The following is a 26,592-nucleotide window of genomic DNA, read 5'->3' as shown; positions in this document are numbered from 1 at the left end:
AGTTGTGGCCCGCGGGCTCCAGGGCACGTGGGCTCTGTAGCTGTGGCGCATGGACTTAGTTGCCCGCGGTATGTGGGATCTTAGTTCCCTGACCAGGGATCGAACCCGTGCCCCCTGCATTGGAATGCGGATTCTTTACCACTGGACCACCAGGGAGGTCCGTGTTAAGACTCTGTTGTTCCTAGTCTCCCAGTCCATTTATAAGATTTGTTGTTGTTGTTGTTGTTTGTTTCCTTTTTATTAACATACATATACTTAACCTACAATGAAATATACATATCTTAAATGTTTAGTTTGGTGCATTTTGACAATGTATATATTCATGTAAAAGCAAGATATAGAACATTTTCATCACCCCAGAAAGTTTCCTCCTACTCCTTTCCAGTCAATCCTCTCCCCTTCCCCTTTCTGATTTCTATCATTATATGTGAATTTCCTCTATTCTTGAACCTCATGTAAATTAAGTCACTCTGTGTATGATTTTTGTGTCTGGCTTTTCTCACTCAACTTAATGCTTTTGATATTAATCCACGTTGTTTTATGTGTCAGCAGCTCATTCCTTTTTATTGTCAAGTAGTGTTTCATTTTATCTACAATTTACTTATCCATTCTCCTGTTGATAGACATGTTGTCCCCAGTTTTTGGTTATTATGAATAAGGCTGCAATGAACATTTTGGGCGATATATGTTTTCATTTGTTGTGGGTGGATCCCTAAGAATTGTGGGGACATAGGGTAGATATGTGTATAACTTTATAAGATCTGTCAGACTATTCTCCAACCTGGTTTTACCATTTTATATTCCTGCCTGCAAAATGAGAGTTCCAGTTGCTCTATATCCTCACCGACATTTGATGCTGTCATTCTTTTTATTTTAGTGATTCTAGTGGGTATGAAGTGGCATCTCGTTGTGATTTTAATTTGCATTTCCATATTAACTAATGAGGTTGAGCTTCTTCTCACGTGCTAATTAGATTTTTTTTTTTTGTAAAGTCTATTCAATTGTTTTGAATTTTGGGGGGTTGAGACTTCAGCGTGACGCTGGCCAGTTTGCAGGGTTCCTGGTTACTTCCCTGAGACAAAATGACCTGGGAACATGGCTTTTGGAGCCTGATGTCTTGCCTGTTTCACAACTCCATGATTAGAACTCAAAATATAAAGTTGCGAATAGACCACAGTAGATCCCCAAGGTATAAATGGTATTGTAGAATTGGATGTAAATTTAGCCTGGTAGCCATACATTAGCAGTTTTATGTAACATTATTTCAGTTCTTTATGAGAACCTAAAGAAGCACAGGAATTTTTTTTCAGAGAGGCAGTTGAGAGTAGTAATTTGGAACTTGAACTCTGGAGTCAGATACTATAGTTATATTTCTACCTCTGCCATTTACTGTGTCTTCTTTGGGTCTTACTCATATCTCTGGGCTTCAGTTTCTTCATCAAAAAATAAGGAAGAAAGTAACAGTAACTATACCCCAGGCTGTTGTTAAAATTAGAGGAATTAATACAAATAAAGCATTTAAAATAATGCTGAATTCATAGAAAATGCTGTATGAGGGTTAGCTATTGTTATTATTGATTTTGAGTTGATGGCCTGGCATGATTAGGTGCTCAAAAGTGTAGATTTTCCTTGGGAAGTAACCAGCCTTTATCTGGATAGCCATTTTCATTCATTTAGCATCAATCTTAAGCAGCTACATAATGTTTGATTCCATTTCTATAAAATTCTCTAAATGGTAACATTGCAGAGGTGGAGAACATACTAGTGGTTGCCAGACATTAAGGATTTGGAGTGGGAGGCTATCAGGGGTTAACATGAGGGAGTCCCTTTGTCATGATGGAACAGTCCTGTGCTTTGAGTGTGGTGGTGGTTACAGAGATCTATACATGTGATAAAATTGCCTAAAAATACACACACACACACACAAATGAGTGCATGTAAAAACTGGTGAAATCTGAATAAGGTCTATAGATTGTACTAATGTCAATGTCTTTGTCTGATATTGTACTTTAGTTATTTCTGTAAGGTGAAACCATTGGGGGAATCTGGGTGAAGAGTACACGGGGACTCTCTACTATTTCTTGTTGCTGTTGATTTTTTCAGCAGCTTTGGTGAGATATAGTTCACATACCATACGATTCGCTCATATTAAAGCATACCATTCATTGGTTTTTAGTATATTCACAGATATATGCAATCATCACCACAGTCAATTTTAGACCATTTTCATCACCTCCAAAAGGAATCTCACACTTTAGTTAACATCCGCAACCCGCTAGGTCCCCTCCAGCCCCCTGGCAACCACCCAGTCTACTCTGTGTCTATGGATTTCCTTGTTCTGGATATTTCATATGAATGGAATCATATACTATGTGGTCTCTGTATTATTTTGCAACTCTCCATGAGTCTATAATTATCACAAGATAAAAAGTTTAGAAATGAATGGCCGTGTTGCTCTGGGACAAGCACTGTGCTGGGCCCAGTGGACACATGACTAAATGAAGCCACGATCACTGCCCCAAAGAGCCTAGAGTTTAGTGGGAAAGGCAGAGAAGTTGAGGGACGATGAGAGTGTGTGTGACAAGTGCTCAGACGGGGGTAAAGTAGGAGCCAGGACAACACCAGGAGTATAACTTAGATTGGGGTGAGATCAGGCAGAGTTCCCCCAGAGGAATTGGTTAGCAAATTTTTAAAATGCATGACATGTGGAAAGAATCTGGGACCATGTGTGGACTGCAAGCTCCTGGGACATCTGTAGAACTAAACCCTTTCCCAAGACTTTTGCTCCTGTTGGCTGGAGTCTCCTGGCTACAGTGCTTAGTGACCAGGCAGCCCTCATCTATTGTTTCTTCTCCCCAGTGTCCAACAAGCACCCGTTTGTGGACAGCAATCTTCTCTACCAGTTCAGAATGAACTTCCGGCGGAGGCGAAGACTGATGGAGCTGCTCAATGAAAAATCCCCCTCCTCCCAGGAAACTCATGACAGCCCCTTCTGCCTGAGGAAGCAGAGCCATGACAATCGGAAATCTACAAGTTTTATGTCAGGTATGTCAGTTCCCTTGTTTGTTTGATCATATATATCTGTCTTTTGAGAAATAACATAGTTGTAACTCACCTTTGTGAAATTCTGTTCTCCAGCAAATTTGTATTTATTTATAACCAAATTTTTATTTATTTATTTATTACTCCCCCCAAAAGAAACCATACACACATACAACCAGATTGTTCCTGCGCAGCCAACATACATGCTAAGAAGTCTGTTTTATAACACTATGTATTTGAATTATAGAAGACCACTCAAGCTCTCACTCCTACCTTATTTACTTTTCATTTACAAACAATCCTTACATATCATTAATTACCCAGTTTTCTAAGTCACAACATTGAGAAGCTATATATTTTAAGGATGAATAAAGTCTTCTTAGGGCATATACAACTAAAGACGACTGATTATCAATCCATCACACAGAACGAATTAAAGCTATGAAAGGTAGACACAGGTGCTCAGAAAGCACAGCAGCCTGGGACATTATATGTTAGGTCAGACTGTCCCATATTGACAATTAACCTGGACAGAAATGATGACTGATGTTCACAAAGATAACCCCACTTAAACAAAAAATAAACTAATATAAAATAATCCTATTCACCCAGAAAAGGTTAACTTGATGTGTCATTCTATGTAAGTGGGTGAGGTGCTTAACAGGATATCTTCAGCTCCTCTGAAAACTTGACACTGACTTGAGAAACTGATTGGCCTAAGGTTTGGAAGTTATGGGCTTCACCCGAAACCCAGAGCAAAATGAATATGTGTCTTGGTTATGAATAGGAGCTGACCATGAGAACACTTACAACTAGATGTATTGAGAACTTTCTGTGCCCTTGGCACAGATTCAAGCTTAGTTGCATGCATTTTCTCGTTTAATTCTCACTGTTACTCTTCGAGGAAAGACTTTTCTTATCTCCATTTTACAGGTGAAGAAACTGAGGCATGGAGAAGTTGAGTGGCTTACCCAAGGTCACACAGCTAGAAAGTGATGGACAGGGCTGGCTCTTGCACCAGTTCTGTCTTATCCCAGTGCTTATATTATACTGGCTCCTACCCAACCTTCTACATCCCAGGTTCCTCAGACACAGCTGGGATGGAGCAGAGAAGGAGCCAAGAGCCATTCCAGGAAAGTAAACACTAGCCAAGGGTCAGGAGCCTAGGCCTGTGCTTAGATGCGCACCAGCTGTGTGTCCCTTAGGTTGCAGTCTCCTGCAGATGCAGAGGAACCGTTCACGTCTTCGCGGGTCCTAAGGTTTGCCTGTTTTTCAGTGGGCCCCGTAGACGTGAGCAAGTGGTGATGATGAGAAGGAGGATACAGTAACCATAGTCGCCATAAAAGCCAGCATTGATTTTGTGCTTCCCATGTGCCAGGCACTGAGCGGAGCGCTCTCCGTGGTTTCTTTCATTGGATCATATGCCTCGCTCTCTTCCCCTCGTTGAGAGCCAGCCAACTCCACAGTGGAGAGAACGAGATCTTATCACTGAAGCTGCTGCCTCACATACACCTTCAAAGCCTGAAGTTGTGCTCTCTGTTTTAATCTCCTTCTGTGGCTCTGGGTGATTAAAGATTTAATCTTCAATCAGGAGGCACTTATCATCACTGTTAATTCATTAAGTGTCTCGCCAGCACTTACTTTACATCCTTTCAGGGATGCTTAGCGTGGACTCAGTAGTTCTTAAAATAATATTTTATGTAACTGAGTACTTTTAAATATATAATCCACTCCTTGCACCAGTCCCATGAGATGGCATTATTCCCACTTTACAGTTGGGGAAACTGTACGTTTAGAAAACCGAAGGGAATGGCCCCAGTCTGTGCTGTTCTGTCAGGGGCAGAGCTGCCACTCAGACCCTTGCTTTTCCGACGCCAAGGCCAGAGTGCTTTATTCCGGTGCACGTGACCTGCCTCACCATACCTGGCAGCCGAAAGCCTGCGTGCGTGCTCTGGGGACCCGAGACCATCACCGTCGGTGACGCTGTGTGTTCTCGGCCCACAGTCAGCCCCAGCAAGGAGGTCAAGATCGTGTCTGCCGTGCGGAGGAGCAGCATGAGCAGCTGCGGCAGCGGCTACTTCAGCGGCAGCCCCCCCCCCAGCAGCAGCCCCCCCGTGCTCTGCAACCCCAAGTCTGGTGAGTGGCTGAGAAGCGGCCCCGTTTCTGACCGTGACTGTGGCGGACTTGGGCCTGGGTGCAGGTGGGGCTCCCTGGGAAGCGGATTCTCAGGCAGAGGGAGACTAGCGTGGGAGCATCTTGTTACATTGTGCTCTTGGGGGGCGGCACCCTTTGGGTGGAAGGGAAGGACGTGGGTTTGGGCCGAGGGAGAATTGGGCTGCAATGCAGTCTCCGTGAAGCCTGCGGCTCGCCCCAGGTGGACCTCTGGAGTTGGGATGGTCTTTGAGAGTTGTCCCAACTTGGGGTGAGGTGGCCAGGCTTTTATAGCCTCACCTTGATCAGTCATTGGATGTTGGCTGCCCCTGGGAGGAGGGCGTGACCTGGGGAAAGGCGGCTCTCTTTGGAGAGAGAGTTCCAAGGACAGTTGAGAACGTTGGCTGTCTGAGGGCTGTGTGCTGTTAGCAGTCCCAGCACTGGGAGGAAACACTCAGTCCTGAAGGAAGGTTTGAGCAGCAAACAGCGGGGGAGATAGCGCTGCCCCAGATTGCAACTGATGCAAAGATCTGTTGGGTCTCCGCACCCCTAAGGAAGAAGCTTGGATCTCTGCAAACCTAGCCATCCCTGCAGTGGACTCTTGGTGCCTTGTGGTTTCAAACTCTACTCATCAACCTCCGTGGCTTTTACATTCCAGAAAAAAAACCTAGGCACAAAGATTGTTAATGAACTTGTACTTAGATCTAATCAGTTCTTCAAGCCCACAGGAACCTGTAACCCATCGATAGCACCACCTTCTCACTGTCCTTACCCACCTCCTTTCCAGGATTAGCTTGCATGGTCCATCATGATAACCATGGCCTTGAAATCACCTTCCCCTCCATTTGTTTAGTGCCCTGTCCACCCTCACTTCAGTGTATCACCTTCAGGGAAGACACTTTGTTCCTTTGTTCATGCCATTTCCTTATTACCAGATGTTGGGGATACAAAGATGAGAGGTCATGACCCCATCCCTCAGTGAGCACATCATCTCTTTGAGGAAAAAAAATGCACTCCTGAGAATAAGGACAAATAGTTGTTGTTAAAGGGCTTTAAGAGAAAACAGTCATCTAATGCTGTTGTCTAGGTATTTTTCTTAATCTAACTTTTTTTTCTTCTTTTTTTTGCTGTCTTCTGGAGGGTTAGCTCTAAGAATAAAGTTGTAACCTGCAAGTGAATGAAGAAACTTGCTTCCACACTGTCTCTGGCTGGAAAATCTTCCAGCACCCATATATTACCAGGTTTTTCAATTAATAGAGCACTGCTGATAAGGTAGAATGAGAAGAACTATATTGTTAGAAATAGCATGTCTGAAGCCCTGGTAGAAATCTGATACCTCCAAGTTAGAATCAGAAGAGTTCAATTTCAGGAAAGGGTCAGTTGTGCTAAAGCCATTTTGCATGTTTTTGATTGCTTACCAGAGTAGAAGATGAACAAAATGTTAATTGCTTAAATTACACATTCATCTTCCCTGAGGTAGGTTTCCATTGTTTCCTCTTTCTCCTTACCCCCTTGACTCAAAGGGAAAATATTACTGATATGCAGGCAGAAAAGAAAGGTCAGGTTGCCTTTTTTGGGTCTCTAAGGACCAAAGCTGTCAGGACTTCATTGTGGTTCATAAGTCCTACCTCTTACCTGTATTCTGACAAGCTTCTCTTTTACTCTAAGAGGGTTCCCAAGATGCAGGGAGCTCATCTGTGATTTTTTTTCTCTCAAGCAAGTAAGCAGGCTTCACAGTAAGGCATTTAAAATTAATCATTAGATATCCATCAGGATATATTTTTTAACACTGTATATAAATGCCCTAATTCAGATAAAGAAAGTGCTACAGAAAGTAACATAATCAGTATCATTGTGGTGAGTAAATAAGTTCCCAAGGATATGAAAAGAGAAAGCTAGAAATAATTCCCTAGGTTTCAAAGTTTCTACGTTTTTTAACATGAGAGAAAGTGTATTAAATGATCAGTATTGTTGCCAAATATTACAATATAGCGTGATTCAAAACCACAATGAGATATCACCTCATACCTGTCAGAATGGCTATCATCAAAAAGAACACATATAACAAATGCTGGAGAGGGTGTGGAGAAAAGGGAACCCTCTTGCACCGTTGGCGGGAATGTAAATTGGTGCAGCCACTATGGGAAACAGTATGGAGGTTCCTTAAAAAAGAATTAAAAGTAGAACTACCATATGATCCAGCAATTTCGCTTCTGAGTATTTATCGAAAGGAAATGAAAACACTAATTTGAAAAGCTCTCTGTACCCCCATGTTTATTGCAACATTATTTATAATAGCCAAGACATGGAAACAACCTAAGTGCCCATCAATGGATGAATGGATAAAGGAAATGTGGCATTTTTTTGTACGTATATAAATATACACAAACACACACACAGAGACATACATATATACACATACACAATGGAGTATTATTCAGCCATAAAAATGAAGGAAATCCTGCCATTTGCAACAAAATGAATGAACCTCGAGGGCATTGTGCTAAGTGAAATAAGTCAGGCAAAGAACGACAAATGTCATACGATCTCACTTATATGTGGAATCTAACAAAAAACTCATATATACAGAGAACAAGTTTGTGATTGGCAGAGGGGGGGTGGTCGGTGGGCGGGGGGGGATTGGTGGTTGGGTGGGACAAATGGGTGAAAGGGGTCAAAGGGTACAAATTTCCAGTTTATAGGTAAGTCCTGGGGGATGTAATGTACAGCATGGTGACTATGGTTAATAATACTGTGTTGTATATTTGAAAGTTGCTAAGAGAGTAGATCTTAAAAGCTCTCATTTTTAAGAAAAACAACTTTGTAGCTATGTGAGGTGACGATGTTAACTGGACTAGTTGATCATTTCATAACAAATGCACCGTTATGTTGTAACCTGAAACTAATATAATGTTATATGTCAATTATATCTCAATAAAAATAGAGAAAAAGTATAGTAAAAATAAATGGTCGATATTGTCAGATATCACAAGTACAGTGTGATTCCTACATCCACGTTCATAAACCCCAGAGGGGATTTTGTGGGTAGGAGCCTGGAGGCAGTTGAGTGACAGGGAATAAAAAGGTCAGAATCCTCAACCATGGACCCCTTCTCTTGCTTCCTGACCGTTTGCTGAGAGCTTCTGTTCTTGATATTCAACCTTCTCCCTCCTTGGAGGGAGCATAAATTCATGTTCTCTTTTATGAGGTTTCTGAAAGCAAAAGTAATAGTCCCAGCCACGTGTCATCTCAACAAGAAGCACTTCGTTGCCTTTGACTGAGAAGGTGCTTCTTAGGGCCCAGCTGCCTGGTGGATCCTCCAGGCCTCACCCCCAGGCTGCCTTTTATTTTCTGCTGCACACTTGTTCCAGGACTGGCATCTGACCTCTGAAGGCCACCAGCAAAGGGAATTGGAGGCTGGCACTTTGCCAGGTTAAGCTCCTAGCCCTGGTCCTTTCAGGTTCTTTGTGGACTCAAGTTCATGATGTCTCTATAACTGGGATAGGATGGTCCCTGTCCCCCAACCCACTGGCTGCTCTGGGTGGCCATGGCAGTCCCTTGTCCAGTTCTTAGCACAGGATGGAGGGGGAAGTTCATTTTTGGTGGGTGTTTAGGCAGTCGCAAGTCAGGAATTGACTGCAATCTTTGCCATCTTGGTAGCCCACAGCAGTGATCTGATGGGGACACGTGTCTTAGGAACACAACATACAGTGACCTTTTGGAGCTTCTGCGCCCTTTCTTCTGAGAACGGGCAGTGGCACCGAACGCTTGAGTTTAAATCTCAATTCTACTTCCCGTTGACTCTGAGGCCTTGGACGCAAGCTATTTAACTTTTCTCAGCTTCTGTTTCCTCCCTAATAGCATAGGGATAAGGATGAAATGAACCCTTTAGTTCTTGTGATGATTAAATAATAGAATATATTTAAAGCGCCTAACATAGTGCCTAGCACATGTTAATTATGCAGAAAAGCTCCCCAGTGTTATGATTCAAGGCAAAAGGCAGTGCGTACGCGCAATCTGGGGTATTAATAAGGAAACCCGTGAGGCTTTGGTGAATGGGACGTGTATGGTATGATGGGGGAGAGGTTTGTATGGGGTGGAAACGGTTATCAGACGGCCAGAGTCAGGATTTCTCTTTTTTTTTTTAACATCTTTAAGGATTTCTCTTAATTTTGACATGTTGACTGCACATCAAGGTCTAAGAGAAAGAAATTCAGGAACTAGAAAATGTGGTCTTTTCCCTTATAGAAAAATGTCAAGCCGCTCCTTACCCCACCCCTGGCACTCTTGCTTCCCCTTCCCCTGCTCCCGTCTCTGCTTTCTGTAGCTCTGTAAGTTAGGTTTAGGGTTATTTATGTTTGCTAATATTTTCTGCCTCTGTGCAGCTAGAATATAAACTGGGAGGCAGGGATCTTTGCCACTTTTGGTCACTGATGTCACACATGAGGCATTCGGTAAATATCTGCTGAATGAAAGGACAGAGGGCTCGGAAGGGTCTGTACCTTGACACTGTGTCTGTCTTACAGTGTTAAAAAGACCCGTCACTTCTGAGGAACTCCTGACTCCTGGGGCTCCGTATGCGAGGAAGACATTCACGGTAGGCTCATCATTTGGTTTTTCTCCCGTGCTGCTCGTTTGTCTGGGCCATATCAACATGGCAGGGTGTCCATATGTAGCTTAGGGACGGAATTGACAAGCTTCTCCCAATTTCCCTTTTGTTTTGAGCATGATTATAATAGTAGACTTTCTTGACCTTTAGGCACTAAAATGCATTAGGACTTGGCATAATTTATTATTAATACAGCATTTAAAATTCCTTTTGATGTGTCCTTAAAAAAAAGATTTCCATTATGTACTTACTCTGATATAATGACAGATTCAAAGGCAGATGGTAGAACAAATAATGCTAGTAATCCCTTCTGCATTATAGTTAATTCTAAAAATTATTTAAGACATGAGGGAAGTCTTAAGATAGAGAAAACTATGGCATAGATTGTTCTACCATAAGGAATGATGCTTTTGACAATGTTATCGTGCCTTGAGTTATACAAGCACCTGATTTGGGCACACTGCCTACCTGTGAGCACCTCCTGACCGCCTGCCCTTTCTTGGAGGTCCTTCAGCCTTCCTTCTACTCCTAGGGTCCCACTGGTATTCTTTTCTTTTCTTTTTTTTTTTTGGCCTCACCCTGAGGCATGTGGAACTTCCCTGACCAGGGATCGGACCCATGCCTCCTGCAGTGGAAGTATGGCGTCTTAACCGCTGGACCACTAGGGAAGTCCCCCACTGGTCTTCTTCAAACAGAATCCACGTTCTCTGCTTGACATCACCTCACCCACTTCCTGTTGACTTGCCTCTGTCTCTTTGTCTCCTCACATCTACATTGACATCTTCTTTAGAATACTTCTCATCTTTCCTTTAGTCTTCTAATTTTTGTTTTAATACCTCAGGGTGGGGAAAAAGCTTTCCACGCTCATTTGTGCTACGAACATTTGTCGAGGACTACTTCACGTTCTGAGCCCTAAGGAATTAAAACAGGATGGGTCCAGTCCTAGCCAGTCAATATGAAAAAAGCACTGGTAATATGTCTATATCAGGGAAAAGGTAAACTGGACATTTGGAAGTGCAATTAGGTATAATGAACTAATAGCAGCAAACCCTAAAGCCAATGAAGTACCTAATAAAGAACTTCTCAGACAAGCAAAAACTAATAAGAGTTCATCGACACTAAAACCTGCCCTAAAAGTCTTTTTGAGAATGGTCACAAAAATTTCATTTGCTTCCCTGCTTTTCCTCAGTCTTCAGCATTCAAGAGACTTTGGATTGTATTTTTTAGCTGTATTTCTTTTAGGTTTTAAATATCAATGCCAGCATTGCTAGTAATTGACTGTGAATGGCTGTCATCTCTATTTCAGTTGGGGTATGTATTAGAGACATGTCTGGGAGCTGCCCAGAGAATGTAACTGGCAATTCTAATTATGATTCTATAAGGAAAGTCACCCTCCAGTTTCAAACAACTTTTGGACCAGAGTTGACTTGTAAATTGTGAACTTTATGTACTTTTTCACTGTCTTTTCTTGGTACAGAAAACTGTGTTTCAGGAGAGCCAAGACTCTTCATGGTTCCCCCCATTAGTAATTTAAATGGTTACTTTAAAGTTCAATGGTTGTCAAGCAACTATACTCCAATAAAAATTTTTAAAAAAAGTTCAGTGACGTAGCAAGATCATCAGGAAAGTATCCTTTGGATGCAGGGGAAGAGAAATTGGATCTGGAGGGAAATTTCAACAGTATTTTTAAGATCTTCAGACTTTATTTGAGTCTGACATTCAACTGCATAGCAGCCTAAGAAAGAGGCCATCTGCCAGTTATTTATTGAGTAGTGACCTCACAGAAGAAGCTTCTTTCTGCCAAACAGGTGTTTCTTGACCATGTTTTCCGCACAGAGATATAAGCCTGTGTTTGTGATAGAAGAGTCCCGTTCCCCTGACAGGGTAGAGGTGAAGTGGAGAAGAGGTGTCTCCTGGCATGCCTTTAGTCCTGGCTTTTCTCTGTCTTGGAAGGGCGGGCACACCGCCAGGGACCGTCTGCTGATGGCTAATTGTGGTTTTCCTCTCTAGATTGTTGGTGACGCAGTAGGCTGGGGCTTTGTGGTGCGAGGCAGTAAGCCATGCCACATCCAGGCCGTGGATCCCAGTGGCCCAGCAGCCGCAGCAGGAATGAAGGTACCTCCAGTACAGCAGTGTCTAAATGCTTCTCGCTTTATTTCATTGTTTGGTGCCATCTGTACTTTCTCTCCCTGCATGTTTTGGTCCCATTTTTGTCATTTCCTTTTCCCTTTCTGAATGGGGGTGAAATGAAGCCAAGAGCGTATGAGGTAGCAACTAAAAGGATAAGTTTTTCTATCGCTCGGACTATTGCCTTCTTGGTCTCCAAACCTCCCTCGGTATTTTACATTTTCTCTCCTGAACCAATACTGAATTTGAAAAAAAGTTTCTTTTTGCTTAAATCTTATACAGTAACTCTACTGCTTTTGTTCAAAGTACATACTTGTGGTGTTTAAGCAGCCAAGACACAAGAAACAGTAAATAGTGAGAAAAAGAGAACAAAAGTTGTGGAGTTTGGAAGAGGAGATCTGGATTCTTTTATTGGTTTTTACTACTTACTAGCTCTTTGAACAAGTTCTGTAACATCTCAGAGCCTGTTTCCTCCTCTCTGAAATGATAATCATATTTCATTCTGCTGTTTTATGGATTAAATATGTCGAAACACTTGATAAAGTACAAAGAACTACGCAAACATCAAGAAACTGAGTGAATTGTGTAAGATTTTTGAAAATAATTTTTACACATTTTTAGTATTAAAGTAATGAATATTATTATTAAAGTAATGAATATTATTATAAATGAATATTAAAGTCAGAAAATTTGGAAAATACACACAGGCAGAAAAAAAAATAACTGCCTATAATCTTTCCTAGCTTAGAGATAATCACTCTTTACATTTTTAAGCAGCTCTTTTGAAGTATAATTGACATACATTAAAGTGTATCACTGTTAACATTTTGATTTATATTCTCCAGACTTCTTCTATGTATGTATACATATATATATATATATATATATATATATATATACGTATAAGTATATATATATATACACATTGTTTTTATTTGTAAAGAAATATGGTATAAGAGGATATTGAGAGCACTGGTTTTCTGCTTCAAAACACCTTTATCTAGCACAGTTTTGTTCTGTCATCTGTAAAATATTTCACAGAGGGTATTTATCTCTTGATTATCTGGGACCATGGGAGGATGCAGAAGACTTGAAAGCCACAGATTATTCCCCCCCTTTATTTCTTCAATACTTTCATCCTCTCCCCTCAGTCCTTTTCCTAGAGCAGTAAACCAGTGAAGCAATGGCATGGTTTGGATCTCCACAGCTCTGGTTTCCAGCACTTACCCTCTGGCAATGGTTTACCTACTAGAAAAGAGAGGTGGGCAGCCGAGACCAGCTCAAGGGAGCACAGAGCAGAGATTACGGCCAGTCTGGGTAACCGATGCTGGTAGGATTCAGGGTTGACTCTGCCCCCTGATTTGAACACCTCCTTCATACAGGGAGGCACAGGCTTCCTGTGTCTTGTGTTCTGGGTAAGTTACAGAAGCCTCGTTGGCTAAGTCCATCTGTATTAGAGGCCCTTCCTACATCCTCAGTATTGCAGTGGGCACAGCACCAAACAAACCCAGAGTAGGAAAGTTGGCCAGGAGCATTTGTATCTGCGCTGAGGCTGAATTTTTCATTTTCTAATGGAACTCTTGGCTGTGGGAAGAGTTTTATATTTTATTCCCACAGTAAAGTACCTCAGTATAAATTATTTCTGGCAGCGTGCTTTGGTTCTGAGCGTGCACTCACTTGCATGGGGCTTGAAGCCTACTTCCTTTGGGGAAAGCAATGGATTTACATTGCAGCTAAAGACGTTGTTTTGCTTAGCCAGGTGTATTTCATTGATTTTAGTCCATCTTTATTGATTAACATGCATAACTGTTCTAGACATTGTCAGTTGATTTCTTAATTAACTTCTGAATGTACATACCCTGATAGATGGGTAACCTGATACACTTTTGTCAATTTCAGAAGCTAACACTTCATACAGCTTATACTCTTAGTTTCTCAGTGGGGTGTACAATGGCTTTCATATGTTGTAGAGCAGTACAGAATTCAGTAGAACAGCGTTTCCAAAATTGTATTATACAGCTGTCTGGTCCAGCAAAATATCCTGTCCTGAGGTTCTGTGATCAAAACAGTTTTCAACTGCTGCACAGTTTATTCCCCTCTTAGAAATCTACAAAAAGCACATTAGCATACTAAAAATGCTGGGAAATCCAGCTGGGGGAAAAAAATCTGTTTAAATTATCTAACACAACATTTATCACTGAAATGAAATCTTAAAATATAGCCCTGTTCTAAAAACCTGCTTTTGATCAAATTCTGTATTAGAATGACTGTATTGAGATATTTTTGAATTGTACTATTGGTTAAATGAAGATGACAGGGATACCATGCTCGGAATTCCATGTAATTTACTTGTGTATGTTCATTTAAATCCATTACTTTGTTATAGAAAACACTGAATAATTTCCTATATTTACCATATGTATTTGTTATAGAATAACTTATATAAAAAGCCCTTTGTATAACCCAGGGGTCCCCAACTCCCGGGCCGCAGACCGGTGCTGGTCCGTGGCCTCTTAGGAACCGGGCCGCACAGCAGGAGGTGAGCGGCGGGTGAGTATGCGAAGCTTCATCTGCCGCCCCCCATCGCTCCCCATCGCTCCCCGTGTTACCACACCCGCCCTGGTCCAGGGAAAAATTGTCTTCCACGAAACCGGTCCCTGGTGCCAAAAAGGTCAGGGACCGCTGCTATAACCCAATCCTGGAGGCTTGTTACCACCAACCTGTCACATCACTGCTGCTCTTGAACTTCACGGCAGCGTGTCTGGTTGTGTGGAGCTCAGTTGGGGGGAAGGGGGTGCGCAGCGGGGGTGACCGTACAAGAGCCTGTCCTGGGGAAGGATCTGGTGACCTGGGCAGTGATCGACCTGCTTGGTCTGGGTGGTAGAAATTGCCCATCTGGTCAGAAGCCTCCTTTTAGCACCTCTGACTGGCAAGAGCTGACCCAGGACAGTGAAAAGTGTCCCACTTTGCCTTCCATGGCAGTCTCTACACGGAAGACCGGGCTCACGTCTCAGGTCTCAGCCCTCGTTTTCTCCTACTTTCCAATGTAGACAAAGCTTTACATCTGGGCCTTTGTGATCTTTCCATCCAGGGGAATTTTTCTACTTTCTGTGGCTGCTTAATTTCTCTGCTTTCCTTGCCAAAACAGAAATCGTTTTGTAACTAGTTTTTGTATATTTTACCATTTCTCGCTTTTTTTTTTAATTTTTTGAATTTTATTTTATTTATTTTTTTATACAGCAGGTTCTTATTAGTCATCCATTTTATACACATCAGTGTATACATGTCAATCCCAATTGCCCAATTCATCCCACCACCACCCCACCACCACCTCCACTTTCCCCCCTTGGTGTCCCTACGTTTGTTCTCTACATCTGTGTCTCCATTTCTGCCCAGCAAACCGGTTCATCTGTACCATTTCTCTAGGTTCCACATACATGCATTAATATACGATATTTGTTTTTCTCTTTCTGACTTACTTCACTCTGTATGACAGTCTCTAGATCCATCCACGTCTCATCAAATGACCCAATTTCGTTCCTTTTTATGGCTGAGTAATATTCCATTGTATATATGTACCACATCTTCTTTATCCATTCGTCTGTCGATGGACATTTAGGTTGCTTCCATGACCTGGCTATTGTAAATAGTGCTGCAATGGACATTGGGGTGTATGTGTCTCTTTGAATTATGGTTTTCTCTGGGTATATGCCCGTAGTGGGATTGCTGGGTCATATGGTAATTCTATTTTTAGTTTTTAAGGAAACAACATACTGTTTTCCATAGTGGCTGTATCAATTTACATTCCCACCAACAGTGCAAGAGGGTTCCCTTTTCTCCACACCCTCTCCAGCATTTATTGTTTGTAGATTTTCTGATGATGCCCATTCTAACTGGTGTGAGGTTGTACCTCATTGTGGTTTTGATTTTCATTTCTCTAATAATTAGTGATGTTGAGCAGCTGTTCATGTGCTTCTTGGCCATCTGTATGTCTTCTTTGGAGAAATGTCTATTTAGATCTTCTGCCCATTTTTTGATTGGATTGTTTGTTTTTTAATATTGAGTTGCATGAGCTGTGTGTATATTTTGGAGATTAATCCTTTGTTGGTTGATTCGTTTGCAAATATTTTCTCCCATTCTGAGGGTTGTGTTTTCGTCTTGTTTGTAGTTTCCTTTGCTTTGCAAAAGCTTTTAAGTTTCCTTAGGTCCCATTTGTTTATTTTTGTTTTTATTTCCATTACTCTAGGAGGTGGATCAAAAAAGATCTTGCTGTGATTTATGTCAGAGTGTTCTTCTTATGTTTTCCTCTAAGAGTTTTATAATGTCTGGTCTTACATTTAGGTCTCTAATCCATTTTGAGTTTATTTTTGTGTATGGTGTTAGGGAGTGTTCTAGTTTCATTCCTTTATATGTAGCTGTCCAGTTTTCCCAGCACCACTTATTGAAGAGACTATCTTTTCTCCATTGTGTATCCTTGCCTCCTTTGTCATAGATTAGTTGACCATAGGTGCGTGGGTTTATCTCTGGGCTGTCTATCCTGTTCCATTGATCTATATTTCTGTTTTTGTGCCAGTACCATATTGTCTTGATTACTGTAGCTTTGTAGTATAGTCTGAAGTCAGGGAGTCTGATTCGCCAGCTCTGTTTTTTCCCCTCAAGACTGTTTGGGTATTCGGGGTCTTTTGTGTCTCCATACAAATTTTAAGAATTTTTGTCCTAGTTCTGTAAAAAATGCTACTGGTAATTTGATAGGGATTGCATTGAATCTGTAGATTGCCTTGGGTAGTATAGTCATTTTTACAATATCGATTCTTCCAATCCAAGAACATGGTATATCTCTCCGTTTGTGTCATCTTTGATTTCTTTCATCAGTGTCTTATAGTTTTCTGAGTACAGGTCTTTTACCTCCTTAGGTAGGTTTATACCTAGGTATTTTATTCTTTTGGTTGCAGTGGTGAATGGGATTGTTTCCTTAATTTCTCTTTCTGATCTTTCGTTGTTAGCGTATAGGAATGCAGGAGATTTCTGTGCATTAATTTTGTATCCTGCAACTTTACCAAATTCATTGATTAGCTCTAGTAGCTAATCCTAAAGATTATGATTTTCTATGTGTAGGATTTTAGGATTTTCTATGTGTAGTATGTCATCTGCAAGCAGTGACAGTTTTACTTCTTCTTTTCCAATTTGTATTCCTTTTATTTCTTTTTCTTCTCTGATTGCCATGGCTATGACGTCCAAAACTATGCTGAATAATAGTGGTGAGAGTAGACATCCTTGTCTTGTTCCTGATCTTAGAGGAAATGCTTTCAGTTTTTCACCATTGAGAATGACGTTTGCTGTGGGTTTGTTGTATATGGCCTTTATTCTGTTGAGGTAGCTTCCCTCTATGCCCACTTTCTGGAGAGTTTTTATCATAAATGGGTGTTGAATTTTGTCAAAAGCTTTATCTGTATCTATTGAGATGATCATATGGTTTTTATTCTTCAATTTGTTAATATGGTGTATCACATGGATTGATTTGCGTATATTGAAGAATCCTTGTATCCCTGGGATAAATCCCACTTGATCATGGTGCATGATCCTTTTAATGTGTTGTTGGATTCTCTTTGCTAGTATTTTGTTGAGGATTTTTGCATCTCTATTCATCAGTGATATTGGTCTGTAATTTTCTTTTTTTGTAGTATCTTTGTCTGGTTTTGGTATCAGGGTGATGGTGGCCTCATAGAATGAGCTTGGGAGTGTTCCTTCCTCTGCAATTTTTTGGAAGAGTTTGAGGATAGGTGTTAGCTCTTCTTAAATGTTTGACAGAATTCACCTGTGAAGCCATCTGGTCCTGGACTTTTGTTTGTTGGAAGATTTTTAATCACAGTTTCAATTTCATTACTTGTGATTTGTCTGTTCATATTTTCTATTTCTTCCTGGTTCAGCCTTGGAAGGTTATACCTTTCTAAGAATTTGTCCATTTCTCCCAGGTTGTCCATTTTATTGGCTTAGGTTGCTCGTAGTAGTCCCTTATGATGCTTTGTATTTCTGTGGTGTCTGTTGTAACTTCTTTTTCATTTCTAATTTTATTGATTTGAGTCCTCTCCCTCTTTTTCTTGATGGGTCTGGCTAAAGGTTTATCAATTTTGTTTTTCTTCGCAAAGAACCAGCTTTTAGCTCTATTGATCTTTGCTATTGTTTTCTTTGTTTCTATTTCATTTATTTCTGCTCTGATCTTTATGATTTCTTTCCTTCTGCTAACTTTGGGTTTTGTTCTTCTTTCTCTAGTTTCTTTAGGTGTAAGGTTAGATTGTTTACTTGAGATTTTTCTTGTTTCTTAAGGTAGGCTTGTATTGCTATAAACTTCGCTCTTAGAACTGCTTTTGCTGCATCCCATAGGTTTTGGATCATCGTGTTTTCATTGTCATTTGTCTCTAGGTATTTTTTTATTTCCTCTTTGACTTCTTCAGTGATCTCTTGGTTATTTAGTAACGTATTGTTTAGCCTCCATGTGTTTGTGTTTTTTACGTTTCTTTCCCTGTAATTGATTTCTAATCTCATAGTGTTGTGGTCAGAAAAGATGCTTGATATGATTTCAGTTTTCTTAAATTTACCGAGGCTTGATTTGTGACCCAAGATGTGATCTGTCCTGGAGAATGTTCCATGTGCACTTGAGAAGAAAGTGTAATCTGCTGTTTTTGCATGGAATGTCCTATAAATATCATTTAAATCTATCTGGTCTATTTTGTCATTTAAAGCTTGTGTTTCCTTATTAATTTTGTGTCTGGATAATCTGTCCATTGGTGTAAGTGAGGTGTTAAAGTCCCCCACTATTATCATGTCACTGTTGATTTCCTCTTTTATAACTGTTAGCAGTTGCCTTATGTATTGAGGTGCTCCTATGTTGGGTGCATATATATTTATAATTGTTATATCTTCTTCTTGGATTGATCCCTTGATCATTATGTAGTGTCTTTCCTTGTCTCTTGCAACATTCTTTATTTTAAAGTCTATTTTATCTGATATGAGTATTGCTACTCCAGCTTTCTTTTGATTTCCATTTGCATGGAATATCTTTTTCCATCCCCTCACTTTCAGTCTGTATGTGTCCCTAGGTGTGAAGTCGTCTCTTGTAGACAGCATATATATATGGGTCTTGTTTTTGTATCCATTCAGCTAGCCTGTGTCTTTTGGTTGGGGCATTTAATCCATTCACGTTTAAGGTAGTTTTCGATATGTATGTTCCTATTACCATTTTCTAATTGTTATGGGTTTGTTTTTGTGGGTCCTTTTCTTCTCTTGTGTTTCCCACTTAGAGAAGTTCCTTTGACATGTGTTGTAGAGCTGGTTTGGTGGTACTGAATTCTCTTAGCTTTTGCTTGTCTGTAAAGCTTTTAATTTTTCTGTCGAATCTGGATGAGATCCTTGCCGGGTAGAGTAATATTGGTTGTAGGCTTTTCCCTTTCATCACTTTAAATATATTGTGCTACTCCTTCTGGCTTGTAGAGTTTCTGCTGAGAAATCAGCTTTTAACTTTATGGGAGTTCCCTTGTATGTTATTTGTCATTTTTCCCTTGTTGCTTTCAATAATTTTTCTTTGTCTTGAATTTTTGTCAATTTGATTACTATGTGTCTAGGCGTGTTTCTCCTTGGGTTTATCCTGCCTGGTACTCTCTGTGCTTCCTGGACTTGGGTGGCTCTTTTCTTTTCCCATGTTAGGGAAGTTTTTGACTATAATCTCTTTAAATATTTTCTCGGGTCCTTTCTCTCTCCTCCTTCTGGGACCCTTGTAATGCAAATGTTGGTGCGTTTAATGTTGTCCCAGAGGTCTCTTAGGCTGTCTTCATTTCTTTTCATTCTTTTTTCTTTATTCTGTTCTGCAGCAGTGAATTCCACCATTCTGTCTCCCAGGTCACTTATCCGTTCTTCTGCTTCAGTTATTCTGCTGTTGATTCCTTCTACTGTATTTTTCATTTCAGTTATTGTATTGTTCATCTCTGTTTGTTTGTTCTTTAATTCTTCTAGATCTTTGTTAAGCATTTCTTGCATCTTCTCAATCTTTGCCTCCATTCGTTTTCCGAGGTCCTGTATCATCTTCACTCTCATTATTCTGAATTCTTTTTCTGGAAGGTTGCCTATCTCCACTTCATTTAATTGTTTTTCTGGGGTTTTATCTTGTTCCTTCATCTGCTACAAAATCCTCTGCCTTTTCTTTTGTCTATCTTTCTGTGAATGTGGTTTTCCTTCCACAGGCTTCAGATTTGTAGTTCTTCTGCTTCTGCTGTCTGCCCTCTGGTGGATGAGGCTATCTAAGAGGCTTGTCCCATTTCTCGCTTTTATTTTACCTTTTAATGAGGCTTGGAAAATTTTAAGAAGTAGGCCACCAGTGTGTGTACAGGTCAGCCCCAGAGTGAAGAGGCTGAATTCCATATTCCCCTCTTAACACTTCTCGACCTTTCCAGACCCAGAGGAGAGCTCTTTGCCTGGTTTAACGGGAACCCTTCCCCCATGACGAGGGGAGACTGTCATGCCTGTATTAAAATTTCCTTCTCTAGAAGCTCTGGAAGAACTCCAGAGAAAATGTGTCCTTAGGGAGAGTGATAAGATCCACCCAGCTCCTTTTCTGGATGAGATGGAGAAGTCTGTGATCTAGCCCCAATTCCCAGAGCTCTTCATACTCACAACCTCCTCGTAGCTGACCCAGGCTGCTGGGGGTGGGTCAGGCAGCTAAGTTGCAGGAGGGGATTGCTGAGATGTAGGCCAGGGAAGGTTCCACCTTGACTTCAGTTGTAAATGGAATTGAGTTTTAAGTGTTTTGGTCAAAAGACTTTTGCATCATCTCCAGCTTGTATGAAAATTTTATTTTTACTCTAGTCCATTTCCCTTCTTCCCTTCCAATTACCTTCTCCTCCTCATGCAGTAATAGCGTATTTGTCCCCAGAGACCAAAAAGGGAACAGATGTTACCAGAGGCCCCAAACTATAACCTTACTTTTCAGTTTTGTCTCAATCAAGATGAACGTAAAAAAGAGAACAATTAATTACACCTTTGCTGATAAGTTTCTATATTATTTCATATTCCTCTCCACCCCCTTACGGCCTAGAGAACAACAGCAGTAGTATCATTAGAATTCTCACTTGATCCACCATTTTTTAATTTGGAGTTATTTTTATTTTGAAGGTTCTTTTACCTAAAAAATGAAATCTGTAAACCTCTGGCTTAGAAGACCTTTCCTTGGCATTGCAACTCTAGAATAGAACATGAAATACAGGACCCATCAAAAGTTGAGTCAACCCATGCAATGCATTTTCATCTGAAAGAGGTTGTTCTGTACATTCTCCCTTTGGCCACCCTTCACTCATCCTTTAGCAATTCCATACCAGTAACTTCTGGTTCATTTCAACACAATGGGGAAAGGAGGAAAGAAGAGAAAAAACAATAATTTATTGAGTGTCTTCTGTATGCCTGACCTTGCACCATGCTAGCCCCTTTCTGTACATGAGTCCACTTCATATCAGCAGCTAAATACTAAAATCCTGAAGGAAGAAATGATTCCAGGAGGAATACTTCTATTTCTTACCTCTTTTCCTCTACTTTGAAAAGGAATAAAGTTCCTCCCCCAGAATAGTCTACTGGCTACAGTCTAATGAATATCACTTAAACTTGGCTTCATGTTGCAACCTTTAATGACATCCTCTTTTCTGATTTTATCACATCAAGTCTAAACCCATTTCTGGGTCACATTCTCTATCATAACTTCATTTTCCCTGATCCTCTAGTAGCTATCTTCCACTCTAGTCAGGGCAGAATTTTTACATTTCACAGATACATCATGAGTGTGCCTAGGTCTGCCCCTCAAGTAAATCTAATTACTTGACTCTGATTGTTAAAACCTTATTGGCTTCCCATGACAATGAAAATAAATTCCAGACACCTTCTATGGCCCTCAAAGTACAAGATCTGGGCCCTTTTGATTAGAACATTATCTATAACCCTGTTTTGCTTGCAACTCCATTGGCCTCAGGCTGAATGACTGGTTCCTTTGTTGTCATTCAAGTCTCAGATTCAATGTCAATTTTTCAGGGAAGCCTTTCTTAAATACCCTGTCTTCCTCCAGTTACTCTTTATCATATTACCCTGTCTTATTTTTTCAAGACATAACATTTATCAGAATCAGATAATAGTACTTAACATTTATTATTTATCTGTCTCCAGTAGCTCCATAAATGTACGGACCTTGTCTGTCTTAACTACTATAATCCCAGTACTCAGCACAATTCCTGGCATTTAGTAAGCACTGGAAGCAAATTTGTTGAATGATCCAGTGAATCGGTGCTTCTATAGAAAGGCTAAGGAATTCACTCATTGAACACCTGCATTGTGTTCCCATGCATTTCACACACATTATATCTTTTATTGTTCTTATACCTTTTGAAGGGGGGGTGGGCCGTGTTCTCCCTACCTTGCAAATGAGGAAACTGAGACCCAGTTGATCCTTTTCCCAAGGTCACCCAGCTTGTAAATGTTAGAGCTAGGTTAGAACCTGGTCTCTCCACCCCAAAGTCCTCATAATGCTTCCTATTGCATTACTTCAAAAACTACAAACCCACGAGGTAGAGCCCAATAGATGATATAGTCCAATAAAACCTTACACCCTTTGTGAACTGCTCATGGATGCATGACCTTTCATGTCTCCTGAGTGGAGAATTTGTATTCAATTCAAGATGAATTGTTGCGGTGGTCACACGTTCACCTGCCTTGGCTTGAAGAAGATCAAATAAATGATGTTTATTCTTGGCACCAGCCCCTCACCCAGGTCAGGGCTAGATCTTGCAGGATCATCCAAGTGAAAGATGTAACAAAAAATCCACTTCTGTTAGTTTAATCAAACACTTACCAGAGGAAACCATTCAGCCTTCAGACTGTGAAGGAATTTGAGCCATATTTACAAATAAGAAACAAAAGATATCCTTGCTGTTTTCTGGAAAGTTTATTTTTTTCTGGTGGGAATAATTAAATCCTGTGAGAAACAGTATTCAAGTTCACGCAACCCTGTGCCAACTCTCAGAGGGATTTCAAGACTCCTGGCTTCTTTTCTTGTTTCCTGCTGTGATGAATTGATGGATGTGGACGTATGGGGCCTCTTTGCCCTGTTTGTTTGTTTCTTTGTATGTTTATATGGAGACAAAACCATCTGAGTCAGAGTAAGGAATTAGTGGCCATTGTGTTCTTTTTTTCTCCTTTCAAAAATTCCTATTTCTCTTTTAGAAGAAAAATGTCAAAATCCTGCTTTTTGATCTTTCCTCCCCATGTCCACAAACCTGTATATTCCATGGAATTTTCCTCCTGAACCAAAAGAGGCCAGGTTGGGCAAACCATCCCAAGTCCCTAATTAATTTAGCCAGGACAGTTTGGGCACTGAAGTAGCAAATGGTGGGATGATAATCAACACATATGAAAAAAATTGCATACTGTGATATTTTAAAAGTAGTTCCTTTCCAGTTGAGTTCAGAAAAGTCATATGTGGGGATAAAAAGGGTTGTCTGATGCACTGTGCTATGTCTTATTCTAGCGGAGGTGTCAGTTTCTCAGTCAACAGGAAGTGGAAGGGTCAGTGTTCCTTTGCTCACCATTGGGCATGGTGGGCGGAGAGAGATGATCACTCTCTCTCTGTGGGGGGCCCTGCCAGCACCAGAGGCCACTTCTCAGGGCCTTAGCTCAGACCTCTTTTCTGCTCCATGCCCTTCCTTGGCAGAGAACCATCCCTCATGTCAAGCGCTGGCAGCCCTGGAGAAGACAGGGCAACTTTGCACAGTTCTTTGTTCACTTAGTATTTCTTGACTACCTACCATGAGCCAGACATCATGTTAGGCCTTCATGGGATTTAAGGTCTAAAGAGGGAGAGAGACATTCATCACATATTTCCACTCTGAAGTGTATAATTATAAACAGAGATGAGAGCTGTGAAGAAAAGGACCAGTGCTTCTCATTTGTGTAGAACAGTGGGAGGGATGACAGGGAAACTTCCCCGAGGGAGGAATGCTTGAGGTGAGACCAAAAGAATGAATAGAAATCAAGTAAACCTAAGTGTATCTGTGTACGTATGCATGCACATGGTTGGAGTGTGTTCACGTGTGCAGGTGTGCGCACACGCGCGCGCACACACACACACACACACACACACACAGGGTTTATTCCATATAGAAGAAACCCAGAATGGAACATAGTTCCTTGGAAGAAAAGAATGACAGCTAAGACTTGACTGCAGTGTAAAGAAAATTTTGGAAGGAGGGGTAGCAGTGAGTTAGAGCAGTGTTTCTCAACCTATTTTTTATTATCTTTCCCTTCAGGAGCCTTTTCAAGATGTTTTTTTTTTTTCCTTACTCATCTCTCCCCCATGAAATGTGGATACCACAGATAACTATATACCTGTTTATGGACTATATGTATGTGCGTATATGTATGTATATGTTTCATACATAAAAAGAGGAAGATTGTTTTTTCATATGCTAAGAGGTAGGAAAAAAACTACCTAGGTCACCCCCAGTGAAAATGCACAAGTTAGGGGAGGAAAGCTTAAGAGATTTATAAAATTGTGTTTTGAATTGAATCATAATTTTCGTATGACAAAATACACAGCTTTTAAAAATTTATTTATTTATTTATTTATTCATTTATTTATTTTGGCCGCACTGCGCAGCTTGCGGGATCTTATTTCCCTGACCAGGGATCAAACCTGCGCCCTCACCACTGAAAGCGCCGAGTCCTCACCACTGGACCGCCAGGGAATTCCCAACACAGCTTTTAAGTATATAGTTTGATAGGTTTTGTCAAATGTATGCACCTGTGTAACTGCCAATCGGCACATAGAACATTTCCCTACTCCAGAAAGTTCCCTCCTGCCTCTTTGCAGTCAGTCCCCTCCCACCAGAGGCAACCACTGTTATGAGTTCTGTCACCAGAAATTAGTTTAGACTTAGAGTCAGACAGAATCCTGGCTCCCCTCCTCATGGCTCCGTGATGTTCGGCACATTATTTCATTTCTCTGGGCCTTTTTCTCATCCGGTAAATGAGGACATATGTGGAGTCCTCCTCACAGGGCTGGTGAGGGAGGCGGGTTGCCCTTCCTTCCCCGCAGGGTGACTGTAAGGAATACGTCTCGAAGAGGTGTTCCTAGCTTGCGGAATAAGTCTGAGCATTTCTTCAATCCTGGAAATCCTTCTCAAATTCCCTGAGCACCAGCCTTGCCACTCTAAGTTGCCATTTGCCTTGTGACCTGAGAATTCTGCCCAGTCCTCCCACTTCCCCCATGTTTCTGCTCCTAAGCTCATCTAGAAAGCCACACTCTGCTGTGGCGAGGAAGAACAGCAAAGGGGAATGTGAAAGAATGGTCAAAGAGATAGGAGGAAAATGGAGTACTGAGGCTGCAAGGTCCTTTCTGACGGATTTCATCCACTAGCACTTTCAGAAATCTCTCAGAAACTGCCATATATACACCACTATGTATAAAATAGATAACTAATGAGAACCTACTGTATAGCACAGGGAACTCTACTCAATGCTCTGTGGTGATCTAAATGGGAAGGAAATCAAAGAAAGAGTGGATGTATGTATACGTATGACTGATTCGCTTTTCTGTGCAGCAAGAAACTAACACAACATTGTAAAGCAACTATACTCCAATAAAAATTAATTTTAATAAAATCTCCCAGAAAATTCCCAGAAGTCATGTCTGACTTCTCCTGGCCATTCTTCTTCCTTTCATCTGACCCATCACATTCCCTTTACTTGTGGCCCATCCCACATTCACCGAGGGCTCAAGTTTCTCATTTGTGTTTGGCACCAGGTCATGTCATAAAGAGCCCAGGCTTGGGCGTCAGGCACCAGATGTTTGAGGCCCAACTTCACCACTTCCATAGGACCCAGGATAACTACTTAAACTCTAGGCCTCAAATTCTTCACCTTTTTTTTTTTAAATCGATGTATCGTGGATGGACAATATTATTTAAGTTTCAGGTGTACAACATAGTGATTAACAATTTTTAAAGGTTATTCTCCATTTATAGTTATTATAAAATTGGCTATATTCCCTGTGTTATACAATAGATTCTTATAGCTTATGTATTTTATACATAATAGTTTGTACCTCTTAATCCCCTACCCCTATTTGCCCTCCCCCCTTAAATTCTTCACCTTTAAAATGGCACTTATAATAGTTACAATTAAATGAAATGTGTCCTAGCACAGTATCTGGCTCATAATAAACAATAAGTATTTGTAGGTGTCATGTATTATATTGCTTGTTAGAATCTTTGTGTTGGTCTTCTGGCCGACTCTCGCTTAAATAAATTTATATTTACAAACACATAACGCAGAGTAACAAAACAGTAGCCAAAATGGGATATCATGGGAGGCAGAATCTATGTAATCATATGTTTCTGCCATATTGCAGCATGCCATTACAATTCTATCACTTTCTTAGAAATGCTAAATCTCTGTTTCTCATCTTAAAATGGCAGTGTTAATTGCTTCATGGCATGACTGTGAGGATAAATAAGAAAATGTGTATGAAGTATCAAGCCCCTTGCCTGTCACAGAGTACCATTTGGTGAGTATCAGCTAACATATTTCATCAAATATAAGGTGCATCGATCATAAGATGTGACCCGATTTCAGAGTTG

General features: G+C 40.8%; 1 protein-coding gene across 8 annotated transcripts in view; it reads left to right on the top strand.

The window, feature by feature from the left end:
- DEPTOR (DEP domain containing MTOR interacting protein) overlaps positions 1–26,592 on the top strand; it is a 151,258-nt gene that overhangs the window by 99,005 nt on the left and 25,661 nt on the right. For 4 of the 8 annotated variants that reach the window (XR_005016984.1, XR_005016986.1, XR_005016987.1 and 1 more), the window contains exons 5-10: positions 2,860–3,045; positions 5,047–5,178; positions 9,720–9,790; positions 11,813–11,917; positions 14,397–14,479; positions 26,431–26,519. Coding sequence is in view for 3 of the 8 variants with exons in the window: in XM_036829895.1 (XP_036685790.1) it covers positions 2,860–3,045; positions 5,047–5,178; positions 9,720–9,790; positions 11,813–11,917; positions 14,397–14,479 (577 nt within the window). In the remaining 5 variants the exon portion in view is untranslated. The remainder of the gene's footprint in view (positions 1–2,859; positions 3,046–5,046; positions 5,179–9,719; positions 9,791–11,812; positions 11,918–14,396; positions 14,480–26,430; positions 26,520–26,592) is intronic. The other 4 variants (XM_036829896.1, XM_036829897.1, XR_005016988.1 and 1 more) reach the window with 3 other exon arrangements.

This window comes from Balaenoptera musculus, chromosome 17 (genome assembly GCF_009873245.2).
Source record: "Balaenoptera musculus isolate JJ_BM4_2016_0621 chromosome 17, mBalMus1.pri.v3, whole genome shotgun sequence".
NCBI lineage: Eukaryota > Metazoa > Chordata > Mammalia > Artiodactyla > Balaenopteridae > Balaenoptera > Balaenoptera musculus.
This window is presented reverse-complemented; position numbering and strand designations above follow the sequence as displayed.